Source organism: Pleurodeles waltl, chromosome 10, assembly GCF_031143425.1.
Source record: "Pleurodeles waltl isolate 20211129_DDA chromosome 10, aPleWal1.hap1.20221129, whole genome shotgun sequence".
Taxonomy (NCBI): domain Eukaryota; kingdom Metazoa; phylum Chordata; class Amphibia; order Caudata; family Salamandridae; genus Pleurodeles; species Pleurodeles waltl.
Genome location: NC_090449.1, coordinates 5456697 through 5473916, shown reverse-complemented (window position 1 = coordinate 5473916; position 17220 = coordinate 5456697). Strand labels below are relative to the sequence as shown.

General features: G+C 49.8%; 1 protein-coding gene across 4 annotated transcripts in view; it reads right to left on the bottom strand.

The window, feature by feature from the left end:
- The window catches only part of PRICKLE3 (prickle planar cell polarity protein 3), a 99020-nt gene that overhangs the window by 63406 nt on the left and 18394 nt on the right, over positions 1 to 17220 (bottom strand). For 3 of the 4 annotated variants that reach the window (XM_069209310.1, XM_069209312.1, XM_069209313.1), the window contains exon 2: positions 14135 to 14220. The exons of the other annotated variant lie outside the window; for it this stretch is intronic. In XM_069209310.1, coding sequence (XP_069065411.1) covers positions 14135 to 14220 — 86 coding nt within the window. The remainder of the gene's footprint in view (positions 1 to 14134; positions 14221 to 17220) is intronic. 4 annotated transcript variants of the gene reach the window in all.

The window sequence follows — 17220 nt, the reverse complement described above, 5'->3', positions numbered from 1 at the left end:
GCTGGATGAGGACTGATACTCAGCCTGGATGAGGATCGACACACAGCCTGGCTGAGAAGCATCACTGCCTGGATGAGGACCCACGGACAGCCTAGATGAGGACTGACGCACTGCCTGGATGAGGACCGATGCACTGCCTGGCTGAGGACTGATGCACTGCCTGGCTGAGGAGCATCACTGCCTGGATGAGGACTGACACACTACCTGGCTGAGAAGGGTCACTGTCTGGATGAGGACAAGAGGTGTCACTGCCTGGATGAGGATGAGAAGGTCACTGCCTGGCTCTTGGTTGAAAGCCCCTCCATGCCTGCCCTCTCACCCTGGAGGATCACTGGCTAAGTGGTGCAAAAGACACAAGGTGGTGAGAGGATTCTTGCAATTTGTACAACCACTGGCGATCGCTCCGGGCCACATCCCAACCCATGGTTCTTTCACACACCAGCCACATCAGTTTGGACGCAGCCATATGTGAATCAGTCTTCACCCTGCTCCAATGGGACAGTCCAGGCTGACACCAGGCCAGGTCCACCCTGGACCAGAGCAGAAGCAACCAGTGCCAGGGTCACCCTAGTTATGGGCTCATTAGCCAGGTACACCTTGGTTCGTGTGGCACAGTCACCGTGGGACCCCATCCTGGTCCTTTACACCCTGAACTCAAGCATCACGGGAAGTGACTGATGGTGCTGTACCTTTCACTCATCTTCATCAGAGATTGTTGTGGCATTCACGTGGACTGGATAATTTATTGCAGTAGCAGGACAGATTCAAAGTAACACAGTGTTGTGTCATTTTTACACGTGATAACCCTGGTGCTTCAGTGGAGACATTTGTAATCTGTGAGGCAGCCACAGGGGCTTCAGTGGAGACATTTGTAATCTGTGAGACTGCCAAACGGGTTTCAGTGGAGACATTTGTAATCTGTGAGGTGGCCACAGGTGCTTCAGTGGAGACATTTGTAATCCGTGAGGTGGCCACAGGTGCTCCAGTGGAGACATTTGTAATCCGTGAGGTGGCCACAGGTGCTCCAGTGGAGACATTTGTAATCCGTGAGGTGGCCACAGGTGCTCCAGTGGAGACATTTGTAATCCGTGAGGTGGCCACAGGTGCTTCAGTGGAGACATTTGTAATCCGTGAGGTGGCCACAGGTGCTTCAGTGGAGACATTTGTAATCTGTGAGGCGGCCACAGGTGCTTCAGTGGAGACATTTGTAATCCGTGAGGTGGCCACAGGTGCTCCAGTGGAGACATTTGTAATCCGTGAGGCGGCCACAGGTGCTTCAGTGGAGACATTTGTAATCTGTGAGGCTGCCAAACGGGTTTCAGTGGAGACATTTGTAATCTGTGAGGTGGCCACAGGTGCTCCAGTGGAGACATTTGTAATCCGTGAGGTGGCCACAGGTGCTTCAGTGGAGACATTTGTAATCTGTGAGGCGGCCACAGGTGCTTCAGTGGAGACATTTGTAATCCGTGAGGCGGCCACAGGTGCTTCAGTGGAGACATTTGTAATCTGTGAGGCTGCCACACGGGTTTCAGTGGAGACATTTGTAATCTGTGATTATGCCACACGGGCTTCAGTCGATACATTTGTAATCTGTGAGGCTGCCAAACGGACTTCAGTGGAGATTTTTGTAATCTGTGAGGCTGCCGCACGGGCTTCGGTGGAGACATTTGTAATCTGTGAGGCTGCCGCACAGGCTTCAGTGGAGACATTTGTAATCTGTGAGGCTGCCTCACAGGCTTCAGTGGAGAGATTTGTAATCTGTGAGGCTGCCACACGGGCTTCAGTGGAGACATTTGTAATCTGTGAGGCTGCCACACGGGCTTCAGTGGAGACATTTGTAATCTGTGAGGCTGCCACGTGGGCTTCAGTTGAGACATTTGTAATCTGTGAGGCTGCCACACAGGCTTCAGTGGAGACATTTGTAATATGGGATTCTGCCACACGGGCTTCAGTGGATACATTTGTAATCTGTGAGGCTGCCACACCAGGTCCAGGTATCCCCTCTCAGTGAAGTGTAGGCAGTGTCTAGAAGCCAGGGCTCTCTAGAGGTAGCTGTGGATGAGCAGCCAAGGCTTATCTAGGAGACATGCGAAGCTCATGCAATACCACTGTAGTCACACAGCAATTACACACATGAAAGAAGACACTCAGTGTTACAAATATAACATTATTTTTGGAGCAAAACACCACAAAATACTAGACAGGTAACCCTCCGATAGGAAGTAAGTAATACACTAAATATATACGCCAGTAATCAGAAACAGCCATAGAAAAGGTTAGAAAACAGTGCAAATAGCAATAACCAGTAGTGACCCTAGAGGGAGCACAAACCATATACTGAAAAAATGGAATGCGAACAAGGTTCCCCCACCTACGTAAGTAAAATGTGTAGAGAGGAGCGGGGTTATCAGAAAACCACAAAGGTAAGTAACACAGTGCCCCCAGCGGCCAGGAATACAGGAGTAAAACATTGGATTTTTCCCAAACCACCCAAAGGGAGGAAAAGAAGAAAAAGACACCCAGACAGGACTGCAAGAAAACCAGCCGTGGATTCCTGAAGAAAGACCTGTGGAGAGAGGACCAAGTCCAAGAGTCACAGTGAAGTCCAGGAGGAGTAGGAGCTGCTACCCACCCAGCTGTGGATGCAGGCGTTGGTCGATAATGATGAAGAACACGTCGGCACTGCAGCCCAGGAGCCGGAGAAGAGTCCTGGATGCAGAAGATGCCCCATGATGGAGTGAAGATTGCAGAGGGGTGCTGGTGCAGGAATTCCACCAACAAGCCTTGACAAAGGCGAACTTGCATTTAGTGGACAAGTGGTGCTGCCGGGAATCAGCAAGGCCCAGGAGGACTCAACTCGGGGGGGGGGGGGGGGGGAGTCACAGGGGACCCTCAACGTCACAGAGTCCACAGGAACAGAGACAGCACCCACAGGAGTCCCACAGGACGGGACAGTGGAGACACAGAAGGAGTCCACTCAGCACTACAAAAGAGGATCCCACACCGCCAGAGAACCACACAGGGGGCTGTGCTGTGCAGGATGGAGTGCTGGTAGCTGGAGCAACACGTCGCCTGAAGATCCCTTGGAGGAGATGCAAACAAGCCTTGGAAGCTGCAAGATACGCGGAGCATGGGGGGTAATGTCCTGCGTGAAGAGGCAAAGGCTCACCTCCGCCAAAGTTGGACAGCTGGCAGATAGGACCAAGAGAACTACTCCAGACCACCACATGTGATGCAGGATCCATGCAGCTGAAGATGAGGGGAGATCCACGCAGCCTGTTGTCACTTGTTGTAGGTGCCTGCGGTTGCAGGGAAGTGACTCCTTCACTCCAAGGGAGATTCCTTCTTGTGCAGGCTGAAGAGTTACGGTCTTCTGAGGATGCACGGTTAGGGAAATATTGCAAAGCTGGCAGGAGCCGTGGAATCAAAGTTGCAGAAGAGTCTTCTTCGTTGTAGCAGCGTTTGTCGGTTCTTGAAGGGTCCAGTTGCGGTTCCTGAAGGGTCCAGTCGCGGTTCCTGTGGCCAGAAGTCAAAGTAGAGGTTGAGGAGGAGTCCTGCTGGAATCTTTCAAGCCGAATCTGAGGACCCACCCAAGAGTGGGATTGGTCACCTAACCAGGTAAGCACCTGTCAGGAGGGGGCTCAGACGTCACCTGTCTGGCCTGGCCACTCAGATTCTCCCAGAGTTTACTGCCAACCTTAGAAAAAAGATGGTAGAACCCAGGAACCCTCTGGAGGTGGTCTGGGAACCGCACCGCCCCTGGGGTGCTGATGAACAGGGAAGTGGTCGCTCCCCTTTCCGCTGTCCAGTTGTGCACCAGAGAAGGGACTGGGGGTCCCTGAACTGGTGTGAACTGGTTTATGCACAGAGGGCACCAAATGTGCCCTTCAAAGCAAACCAGTGGCTTGGGGAGGCTACCCCTCCCAAGCCAGTCACACCTATTTTCAAGGGAGAGGGTGTTACCGCCCTCTCCCAAAGGAAATCCTCTGTTCTGCCTTCCTGGGCTTGATCATATCAAGCAGCAGGAGGGCAGAAACCTGTCTGAAGGGTGGCAGCAGCTGGGCTGCCCGGATAACCCTGTAACACTGGTGGTAGCAATGCTGGGGGTCCTCTAAGGAGCCCCAAGAGTGCATGGAATCATACATACAATACTTGCAACAGTATTGGGGTAGGAGTCCGACATGTTTGATAAAAAGCATGCCCCAATTCGGAGTTACCATTATGTATCTGGTTAGTAGTGATATATGTCCAGTACAATGTAAAATGGCATCCCCGCACTCAAAGTCCAGGACAATGGATCTGGAGTTTGTGGGGGCACCTCTGCTATTGCCCCTGCCCTCTGGGCTGAAAGGGCCTACCATAGAGGTGACTTACAGTGACCTGTAGTGAAAGCGGATGCATGCACCCAATGCTCTGGGTACCCAAGTACCATATAATGGAGGCTTACATGGGGGACCAGTATGCCAATTGTGGGAGGAAAAGGGTACAATTTAGAGGAGAGAGCAAAGCCACTGGGGTCCTGGTTTGCAGGACCCAGTAGACACAGTCAAACACACTGACAACAGGCAGAAAATGGGGGTAATCATGCCAAGAAAGAGGGTACTTTCCTACAGAGAGCACCACCTACTTACTGCTAAGTACCTTGGCAGAGTCACATTTCTCATCTCCAGCATCACTGCTATGAGGCAGGAATTAGGAGAGAGCACTAACTACTTACTGCTAAGTACCTCATCAGCGTCAAACTTCTCACCTCCAGCAGCTCTGCTATGAGGCAGGGGCTTAAAGAGAGCGCACCACTTAGTTACTGCTGAGTACCTTTTCAGCATCACACTTCTCAAGGCCACACACTGCTATGAGGCAGGGTTTAAAGCGGGGACTGCCACCTACTTATTGCTGAGTACCTCAGCAGAGAAACATTTCTTATCTCCACACACTGCTATGAGGCAGGGATTAGAGAGGGGGCACCTTTACACACTCCCGGGGGGAGGAGGGGTACCTCATTAAACACACCGTAACGTGTGTATCCTAGGGGCTCCGGGGTCCACGCTAGAAGGCGAGGTGACGTGCTTGTCACTCCCCCTCCTAGTCTCCGGTCTATCGCCCCTCTTTCCTACAAGGCTTTAGAAGGGTCAATCAACACTTGTACCCCAAGTCATGCAGCAGTGAATTTACACTCGCCCTTGGGTCTGGCATCCAGCACCTAGATACTCCCCAGGCTGCAGGTGACACACACACCAAGGCCTGTGGTGGGCCAGGGATTCACACACACCCAGGCCAGTGGTGGGCCAGGGATTCACACACACCCAGGCCAGTGGTGGGCCAGGGATTCACACACACCCAGGCCAGTGGTGGGCCAGGGATTCACACACACCCAGGCCAGTGGTGGGCCAGGGATTCACACACACCCAGGCCAGTGGTGGGCCAGGGATTCACACACACCCAGGCCAGTGGTGGGCCAGGGATTCACACACACCCAGGCCAGTGGTGGACCAGGGATTCACACACACCCAGGCCAGTGGTGGGCCAGGGATTCCCACACACACAGGCCTGTGGTGGGCCAGGGATTCCCACACACACACAGGCCTGTGGTGGGCCAGGGATTCACACACACACACACAGGCCTGTGGTGGGCCAGGGATTCACACACACACACAGGCCTGTGGTGGGCCAGGGATTCACACACACACACAGGCCTGTGGTGGGCCAGGGATTCACACACACACACAGGCCTGTGGTGGGCCAGGGATTCACACACAGGCCTGTGGTGGGCCAGGGATTCACACACACACACAGGCCTGTGGTGGGCCAGGGATTCACACACACACACACACACAGGCCTGTGGTGGGCCAGGGATTCACACACACACACAGGCCTGTGGTGGGCCAGGGATTCACACACACACAGGCATGCGGTGGGCCAGGGATTCACAAACACCCAGGCATGCGGTGGGCCAGGGATTCACAAACTCTGTGCCTTGAGGCAGGCACAAAAGAGTCCTTGAGAAGGATGAACTCATCCTCTGGGGGGGGCAGCGGGAAGTGTGTGTACTCACCCCGAGGGATCAGTGGGGAGTGTGTGTACTCGCCCTGAGGGACCAGCGGGGAGTGTGTGCACTCGCAAGGAGGGATCAGCGGGGAGTGTGTGCACTCGCAAGGAGGGATCAGCGGGGAGTGTGTGCACTCACACCGAGGGATCAGTGGGGAGTGTGTGCACTCACACCGAGGGATCAGCGGGGAGTATGTGCACTCACACCGAGGGATCAGCGGGGAGTATGTGCACTCACACCGGGGGATCAGCGGGGAGTGTGTGCACTAGGAGGTGGAAGAAGACCATGAATATCAATGTAGAAACACTGTCAAAGACTGTTCTAGATGCAACCACTAGGTAGCAGCAGCAGACCAGGAATGTCAATGAAGGAACACTGGCAAAGACTATTTCAGATGCAACCACTAGGTGGCGGAGCAGACCAGCAATGTCAATAAAGAAACACTTTCAAAGACTGCTTTAGACACAGCTACAAGGTGGTGGGAGCAGACAAGGAATGTCAATGAAGAAAATGAAGAAACACTGTCAAAGATTATTCCAGACTAAGCCACTTGGCGGTGGGAGAGGACCAAGAATTTCAGTGAAGCAACACTGTCACAGACTGCTCCAGACTCCGCCACTAGGTGACAGCACACCAGGAATGTCAAATGAGTAACATTGTCAAACACTGTTCAAGACTCAGCCACTAGGTGGCAGGAGCACACCAAGAATGTCACTGAACATACACTGCCTTCTAGACTCAGCCACTAGGTGGTGGAAGCAGACCAGGAATGTCAATGAAGGAACAACATCAAAGACTGTTCCAGACGCCACCACTAGGCAGTGGGAGCAGACCTGGAATGGCAATAAAGAAACACTGTCACAGACTGCTCCAGACTCAGCCACTAGGTGGCAGCACACCAAGAATGTCAAATGAGTAACACTGTTCATGACTCAGCCACTAGGTGGCAGGAGCACACCAAGAATGTCACTGAAAACACACTGCCTTCTAGACTCAGCCACTAAGTGGTGGGAGCACACCAGGAATGTCAAATGAGAAACACTGTCAAACACTGTTCAACACTCAGCCACTAGGTGGCAGGAGCACACCAGGAATGTCACTGAAAACACACTGTCAAAGACTTCTAGACTCAGCCACTAGGTGGTGGGAGCAGACCAGGAATGTCAATGAAGGAACAACGTCAAAGACTGTTGCAGACACCAGCACTATGCAGTGGGAGCAGACCTGGAATGGCAATGAAGACACACTGTCAAAGACTGTTTCAGACACAACCACTAGGTAGAGGGAACGGACCAGGAATGTCAGTAAAGAAACACTATCAAAGACTGTTCCATATACAGCCACTAGATGGCGGGAGTGGACAAGGAATGTCAATGAAGAAACACTGTCAAAAATTGTTCCTGATTATAACACTTGGTGGCAGGAGCAGACCAGGGATGTCAAAGGAGGAACACTGTCAAAGTCTGCTCCAGGCTCAGCCACTAGGTTGCAGGAGCAGACAAGGAATGTCAATGAAGAAACACCATCAAAGATTGTCCCAGACTCAGCCACTTGGTGGTGGGAGAAGACCAGGAATGTCAATGAGGGAACACTGTCAAAGAATGTTCCAGACTCAGCCACTAGGTGGCGGCAGTGAACCAGTAATGTCACCGAAAACAGACTGTCAAAGACTGCTCCATACACAGCCACTAGGTGGCAGGAGAGCACCAGGAATGTCAGTAAAGAAACACTGTCAAAGACTGTTCCAGACTCAGCCACTAGGTGGCGGGAGTGGACAAGGAATGTCGATGAGAGAACACTGTCAAAGATTGTTCTAGACCATGGATACTCAAAGTACGGCCCGGGGGGCGCATGTGGCCCACTTGACCTTTAAATGCGGCCCCCTCGACAACAGGAGTACAGGGTTGCTCTTCACTCGATCGTAAATAAAGAGGCAATTGTTTATTTCAAGGTTAACTGGTGTTAAGGAAAGAGAGTAACCAGGGAGTCCTGAGCTTCACTTTAGAAGCAAGTTCATTTATAAAGACATCTTGCAGAAAAAGTGTACAAATAAACAGTCACTTAAAAATTCAAAAAGGGTATTAACTGAACACGCAGTCCATTTCACCCAAGTATAATTTATTGTATCAGTGCAATGAGAAGTATTAATTTAAATGTGATTTTTCAAGTTTTCAAACAATTTAGAAACATAAATTTTCACTTCTACCCTTACAAATACGCCAATAGTGAATTAAATAAGCAAGTCAGATTTTATGTGCACTTTTTGAGTGGCCTGGGTTCCTATTATACAGGGAGTGCAGAATTATTAGGCAAATGAGTATTTTGACCACATCATCCTCTTTATGCATGTTGTCTTACTCCAAGCTGTATAGGCTCGAAAGCCTACTACCAATTAAGCATATTAGGTGATGTTCATCTCTGTAATGAGAAGGGGTGTGGTCTAATGACATCAACACCCTATATCAGGTGTGCATAATTATTAGGCAACTTCCTTTCCTTTGGCAAAATGGGTCAAAAGAAGGACTTGACAGGCTCAGAAAAGTCAAAAATAGTGAGATATCTTGCAGAGGGATGCAGCACTCTTAAAATTGCAAAGCTTCTGAAGCGTGATCATCGAACAATCAAGCGTTTCATTCAAAATAGTCAACAGGGTCGCAAGAAGCGTGTGGAAAAACCAAGGCGCAAAATAACTGCCCATGAACTGAGAAAAGTCAAGCGTGCAGCTGCCACGATGCCACTTGCCACCAGTTTGGCCATATTTCAGAGCTGCAACATCACTGGAGTGCCCAAAAGCACAAGGTGTGCAATACTCAGAGACATGGCCAAGGTAAGAAAGGCTGAAAGACGACCACCACTGAACAAGACACACAAGCTGAAACGTCAAGACTGGGCCAAGAAATATCTCAAGACTGATTTTTCTAAGGTTTTATGGACTGATGAAATGAGAGTGAGTCTTGATGGGCCAGATGGATGGGCCCGTGGCTGGATTGGTAAAGGGCAGAGAGCTCCAGTCCGACTCAGACGCCAGCAAGGTGGAGGTGGAGTACTGGTTTGGGCTGGTATCATCAAAGATGAGCTTGTGGGGCCTTTTCGGGTTGAGGATGGAGTCAAGCTCAACTCCCAGTCCTACTGCCAGTTCCTGGAAGACACCTTCTTCAAGCAGTGGTACAGGAAGAAGTCTGCATCCTTCAAAAAAAACATGATTTTCATGCAGGACAATGCTCCATCACACGCGTCCAAGTACTCCACAGCGTGGCTGGCAAGAAAGGGTATAAAAGAAGGAAATCTAATGACATGGCCTCCTTGTTCACCTGATCTGAACCCCATTGAGAACCTGTGGTCCATCATCAAATGTGAGATTTACAAGGAGGGAAAACAGTACACCTCTCTGAACAGTGTCTGGGAGGCTGTGGTTGCTGCTGCACGCAATGTTGATGGTGAACAGATCAAAACACCGACAGAATCCATGGATGGCAGGCTTTTGAGTGTCCTTGCAAAGAAAGGTGGCTATATTGGTCACTGATTTGTTTTTGTTTTGTTTTTGAATGTCAGAAATGTATATTTGTGAATGTTGAGATGTTATATTGGTTTCACTGGTAATAATAAATAATTGAAATGGGTATATATTTGTTTTTTGTTAAGTTGCCTAATAATTATGCACAGTAATAGTCACCTGCACACACAGATATCCCCCTAACATAGCTAAAACTAAAAACAAACAAAAAACTACTTCCAAAAATATTCAGCTTTGATATTAATGAGTTTTTTGGGTTCATTGAGAACATGGTTGTTGTTCAATAATAAAATTAATCCTCAAAAATACAACTTGCCTAATAATTCTGCACTCCCTGTAGATGAACATCATTATAGGTTATTAAATACAAACACAGAAGCAGATTTGTACGGTGCAGACCCTGCACCTAAAATTAAGCAATTGCCTAGGATCACCTAGGATCACACAATTTGGAAAAGTGGGGAAGCTAAGATTAATCCCAGGTTTTCTAGTTTCATATTGCGCAATTCAGCCACTAGATGTTTACCTTTTGCTTCACCTACCAGTACTTAAGCGCCAGTCCTCCCAAACCCCTTGCCCGACCATCATTCCTCTGGCATTGATGCAGCCCTCAGTCACATCACAGACCAAACTTTTTGGCCCCTGGGAAAATGTTTGCGAGTACCCATGTTCCAGACTCAGCAACTGGGTGGCAGGAGAAGACCAGAATGTCAATGAAGAAACACTGTCAAAGACTGCTCCAGGAGCGGACCAGGTATGTCAGTGGAGGAACTGTGTCAAAGACTGTTTCAGTCTCAGCCACTAGGTGGCGGTAGAGTATCGGAAACATCAGTGAAGAAACTGTCAAAAACTGTTCCACACTCACCCACTAGGTGGCGGCAGCTCACCAGGAATGTCAATGATGGAATAATGTCAAAGACTGTTCCAGATTCAGCCACTAAGTGGTGGGAGCAGATGAAGAACGTTAATGAAGAAATGCTGTCAAAGACTGTTCCAGGCACAGGCACTAGGTGGCGGGAGCAGATAAACAATCTCAGTGAAGGAACGGTCAGACCGTTCAAGATGCACCTACCAGGTGGCAGCAGCACACCAGGAATGTCAGTGAAGAAACACTGCCAACGACTGTTCCAGGCTCGGCCACCATTTGGTGGGAGCGGACCAGGAATGTCAATGAAGAAATATTGTCAAAGACTATTCCAGACTCTGCTACTAGGTGGATGGCAGGAACCAGAAATGTCAATCTAGAAAGACTGGCAAAGACTGTTCCAGAGTCAGCCACTAGGTGGCAGGAGCAGACCAGGAACATTAATGAAGACACACGGTCAAAGACTGGTCCAGATTCAACCACTATGTGGTGGGAGTAGACCAGGAGTTTCAAAGGAGAAACACTATCAAAGACTGTTCCAGACTTAGCCACTAGGTGAAAGTCTATGCCAGACTCAGCCACTAGGCGGCGGCAGTGAACCAGGAATGTCAATGAAGAAACACTGTCAAAGACTGTTCTAGAGTCAGCCACTAGGTGACAACAGCAGACAAGGGATGTCAATGAAGAAACAATGTCAGGCTACACAGGAGGGATGTGATGTCAAGGAACTGATGAGGTAAGGTGCAAAGGATGAAGTCTGCCCCTTCCATATTTAGAGCTATGCTGCCACTATTTGAGAATATAAACTGGTCCCTTCTCCTTATTCAGAGCTCTGCTGCACTGTTTCAGAATATAAACAGGCCCGATTTCCCTATTCAGAGTTCATCTTTATAATTGGAAGAGCTGTTTAGCCTTGTTGCTGACTAGGGAGCTCGGAAACTCAAGCTGCCTCCCATGGAGAAGTAGGGAACAAACTCAAGAACTGCAGGAAAACCTTTGCTGGTGCTGTAAGGTGAAGAAGAGACGGGACCAGACTGCCCGGTGTATAGTGGACCTGCTCCCAGCCCAGTCAGCCTTCCTGGGCACTGCGAGGGGAAGGTCTGTGCCAGAGACAGCGAAGACCAGAATAACGGTTCAGACCAGGGGACAGATGGACATAACTTCAGAATAACGGTTCAGACCAGGGGACAGATGGACGCACCTTCAGAATGATGGTTCAGACCAGGGGACAGACGGACGTACCTTCAGAATAACAGTTCAGACCAGGGGACAGACGGACGTACCTTCAGAATAACGGTTCAGACCAGGGGACAGACGGACGTACCTTCAGAATAACGGTTCAGACCAGGGGACAGACGGACGTACCTTCAGAATAACGGTTCAGACCAGGGGACAGACGGACGTACCTTCAGAATAACGGTTCAGACCAGGGGACAGACGGACGTACCTTCAGAATAACAGTTCAGACCAGGGGACAGACGGACGCACCTTCAGAATAACGGTTCAGACCAGGGGACAGACGGACGTACATTCAGAATAACGGTTCAGACCAGGGGACAGACGGACGTACCTTCAGAATAACGGTTCAGACCAGGGGACAGACGGACGTACCTTCAGAATAACGGTTCAGACCAGGGGACAGACAGACGTACCTTCAGAATAACGGTTCAGACCAGGGGACAGATGGACGCACCTTCAGAATGATGGTTCAGACCAGGGGACAGACGGACGTACCTTCAGAATAACGGTTCAGACCGGGGACAGACGGACGTACCTTCAGAATAACGGTTCAGACCGGGGACAGACGGACGTACCTTCAGAATAACGGTTCAGACCGGGGACAGACGGACGTACCTTCAGAATAACGGTTCAGACCGGGGACAGACGGACGTACCTTCAGAATAACGGTTCAGACCGGGGACAGATGGACGCGCCTTCAGAATAACGGTTCAGACCAGGGGACAGACGGACGTACCTTCAGAATAACGGTTCAGACCGGGGACAGACGGACGCACCTTCAGAATGATGGTTCAGACCAGGGGACAGACCGACGTACCTTCAGAATAACGGTTCAGACCGGGGACAGACGGACGTACCTTCAGAATAACGGTTCAGACCGGGGACAGACGGACGCACCTTCAGAATAACGGTTCAGACCGGGGACAGATGGACGCGCCTTCAGAATAACGGTTCAGACCGGGGACAGACGGACGCACCTTTAGAATAACGGTTCAGACCGGGGACAGATGGACGCACCTTCAGAATAACGGTTCAGACCAGGGGACAGACGGACGCACCTTCAGAATAATGGTAATCTGCATTCTAATTCTAATTCTGCAAGATCTCCAAAGCACCAGGCTGCATGAAGGGCCTCTCAGCACTGGCAGGAGAACAGTAGCCACACAATATCTTCACCTACCTCAGCGAGGACTAGAAAAGTCTCCACTGCTTCCGGAAGTTGAGCTCCGTCATTCTGATGGTCAGTGGAGGGGCCTTCCATAGTTTGGGAGCCAGATGGGCGAAGGAGCCCTAAACACGTCCCTTCCAAATACCAAATCACAAATGCAAATTGCAATTCGGGATCGAGTTACAGAATCGCATTTTGTACATTTGAAAAAGCATGTTTCCGGTCGGAAACACCTTTGCCACCAGAAAAATGTTGTGTACATCTGGACCCGGATTTTTGTGACCACTGCCCAGGCCAACAACTCCCTGATAAACCGACGGTGTACGGGAGGAGCGAAGACGCCATGGGCATGCAAGCGATGTGTGGTGCCTCCTTCATGGGTGCTGTCCCATCAATCACTGCACCTGGTGGCAGCCCCGTGGGTGCGCGAGGACCACGAGTTGTCTCGCCCACTGTGAGACCACTAGGTCCCTCGGCCAGAGGTGCTCGCCTGCATGTAGGGCCTGCGAGCCTCAATACTCAAACCTTACAGAAGCTGCCTGATACCGGGGAGTCGAGGACCTGACTTAGTGCATAATGCCTCTCTCCCCTTGGGCAAAGCTTTAAACCATGAGGGTCTGGCACCCTCCTCACTAATGGGTCATCTTCTTGGCCAGCCATGATCACAGGGTAAGAACTAAACTGCAAGTTGATGCCCAGTCAAAGCTGGAGCCACCCTGCGGCCACCATGCACCGGCATTTGAACCGGTGTCCTGGCCACAGACACATGGAGGATCCTTGCGAGTATAGATGGGGTGCGAGTATCTGCTCACCGTTACTCAGGACACATGCGAATCAACACTGGATATTACGTTTAGTTTTGGTGTTACACGCAGTAGTAGAACTGGTCTGTTCCGCCCCACACTACTGATTGAGACCGCTTGATTGGCCAAAGGCGGTGCCCCCTAAGAGACAGCCCAACAAGGAGGTGGTTGACAATTCGTCGAGCTTGGAGTATAATCTGGCTTCTGTGGTTTCAGGCACAAAGATCTAGTGAACTAGTTTCACCACCTAGGACAACAATACCAGGAGCAAGCGCAGGGGACAAACGAGGACTCCTATGAGCCACAAATAAGTGAATCACAAGGGCCGGGGCAAGAGAGACATCACTCATCATCAATAGAAACGTGCTGCAGCTTCAAGGCACCTCAAGGACCAAAGGTGGCTTGTGAGGTCATGGTGCGAAGGCCTATGTAGGCGAACAGTGAAAAGGAGAGCTGTGGATATACTACCAGGATTGATACTCGCACCCAGGGTCTCACCTCCATCCGTGTGCCAAGAAGCCAGGGCAGGTGTCTCCACAGGCGTTACAGGGCTGTCCACGGTCAGGGTCGTCCTCCTCGTCCACCTGTGAGAAGAACAAAAAGAGCAGAAGCCACTTAGATCCTGCAACGGATATCCTGTGAGAACAAACACCAGGGCAGAAGCAACTTAGATCCTGTGAGAACAACAAGAGCAGAAGCAACTGAGATCCTGTGAGAAGAAGAAAAAGAGCAGAAGCAACTGAGATCCTGTGAGAAGAAGAAAAAGAGCAGAAGCAACTGAGATCCTGTGAGAACAAACACAAGAGCAGAAGCAACTGAGATCCTGTGAGAACAAACACAAGAGAAGAAGCAACTGAGATCCTGTGAGAACAAACACAAGAGCAGAAGCGAAGCAACTCAGATCCTGTGAGAACAAACACAAGAGCAGAAGCGAAGCCACTTAGATCCTGTGAGAAGAACAAAAAGAGCAGAAGCAACTTAGATCCTGTGAGAACAAACACAAGAGCAGAAGCGAAGCCACTTAGATCCTGTGAGAAGAACAAAAAGAGCAGAAGCAACTGAGATCCTGTGAGAACAAACACAAGGGCAGAAGCAACTGAGATCCTGTGAGAACAAACACAAGGGCAGAAGCAACTGAGATCCTGTGAGAACAAACACAAGGGCAGAAGCAACTGATATCCTGTGAGAACAAACACAAGGGCAGAAGCAACTTAGATCATGCAACGGATATCCTGTGAGAACAAACACAAAGGCAGAAGCAACTTAGATCCTGTGAGAACAAACACAAGGGCAGAAGCAACTGAGATCCTGTGAGAACAAACACAAGAGCAGAAGCAACTGAGATCCTGTGAGAACAAACAATGGCAGAAGCAACTGAGATCCTGTGAGAATAAACACAAGGGCAGAAGCAACTTAGATCCTGTGAGAACAAACACAAGGGCAGAAGCAACTGAGATCCTGTGAGAACAAACAAGGGCAGAAGCAACTTAGATCCTGTGAGAACAAACACAAGGGCAGAAGCAACTTAGATCCTGTGAGAACAAACACAAGGGCAGAAGCAACTGAGATCCTGTGGGAACAACAAAAATAGCACAAACAACTTAAATACTGTGCAAACAAAAAGAGCAGAAGCAACTTAGATCCTGTGAGAAGAACAAAAGCAGAAGCTGTCTAGATCCTGTGAGAACAACAGGAGCAGAAGAAACTTAGATCCTGTGACAAGAACAAATAAAGCAGAAGCAACTGAGATCCTAGGAGATGAATAACAAGAGCAGAAGCAACTTAGATCTTATGAGAAGAGAAACAGCAGGAGAAACTCAGATCCTGTGGGAACAACAACAACAGTCAAAGCTATTTTCATCCTGTGAGAAGTACAAAAAGAGCAGAAGCAACTGAGATCCTGTGAAAACCACAAGGGCAGAAGCAACTTCGATCCTGAGAAGTACAAGAGCAGAAGTGACTTAGACCCTGTGAGAACAACAGGAGCAAAAGCAACTGAGATCCCATCAGGCAATAACACACAAAGAATGATGTTGAACCCAAGTGAGGTCCTGTCACACAACACAGAGAATGAAGCCAGCTACAACATGTCACACAGCAACACAGAGAATGAAGCCAGCTCGGACATGTCACACAACAACACAGAGAATGAAGCCAACCTCGGCATGTCACAACAACAACACAAAGAATGAAGCCAGCTCCGACATGTCACACAACAACACAGAGAATGAAGCCAGCTCCGACATATCACACAACAACACAGAGAATGAAGCCAACCTCGGCATGTCACAACAACAACACAAAGAATGAAGCCAGCTCCGACATGTCACACAACAACACAGAGAATGAAGCCAGCTCCGACATATCACACAACAACACAGAGAATGAAGCCAGCTAGGACATGTCACACAACAACACACAGAATGAAGCCAGCTACTGGCCCTGTCACACAACACACAGAATGAGGCCAGCTTGGACATGTCACACAACAACACAGAGAATGAAGCCAGCTATAACATGTCACACAACAACACACAGAATGAAGCTAGCTAGGACATGTCACACAACAACACAGAATGAAGGCAGCTACAGGTCCTGTCACACAACAGCACACAGAATGAGGCCAGCTAGGATCTGTCATACAAAAACACACTGAATGGAGCCAGCTAGAGGTCCGGTCACACAACAGCACACAGAATGAGGCCAGCTAGGATGTGTCACACAACAACACACAGAATGAAGCCAGATAGGTCTTGTCACAAAACACCACACAGAATAAACCCAGCTAGAGATCCTGTAACACAGCAACACACCAAATGAAGCCAACTAGGACATATCACACAACAACACACAGAAGGAAGCCAGCTAGAGATCCTGTAACACTGCAACACACCGAATGAAGCCAACTAGGACATGTCACACAACAACACACAGAATGAAGCCAGACAGGACATGTCACACAACAACACAGAACGAAACAGTAAGGTTTTTTCAGACAAGGCCACAGAATGAAGTGGGCGATGTGTTGTCAGGAAACAACACACAGAGTTTGGGTCGTATCATGTACAGTAGGTTCCACAGGGCAAGTTTGATCCCTTCGACTGAAACCTCAGACAGCAAGAGGCAGATGGACTCCTGCCAGTAGCAGCAGGCATGTCAGAGCAGGCTAGGTCATGTCTGGATGCACATACAGCATGGCCTATTGAGGTCCTGCCAAGAAACAAGATGCAGACCCGAGGCATGTTAGGTCATGTCCTGTTACAAGAGAGAGCAGAGGCCAGGTACTTCCTGCTCCTGTTACAAGAGAGAGCAGAGGCCAGGTACTTCCTGCTCCTGTTACAAGAGAGAGCAGAGGCCAGGTACTTCCTGCTCCTGTTACAAGGGAGAGTAGAGGCCAGGTACTTCCTGCTCCTGTTACAAGGGAGAGCAGAGGCCAGGTACTTCCTGCTCCTGTTACAAGAGAGAGCAGAGGCCAGGTGCATCCTGCTCCTGTTACTTCCTGCTCCAAGGGAGAGCAGAGGCCAGGTACTTCCTGCTCCTGTTACAAGAGAGAGCAGAGGCCAGGTACTTCCTGCTCCTGTTAC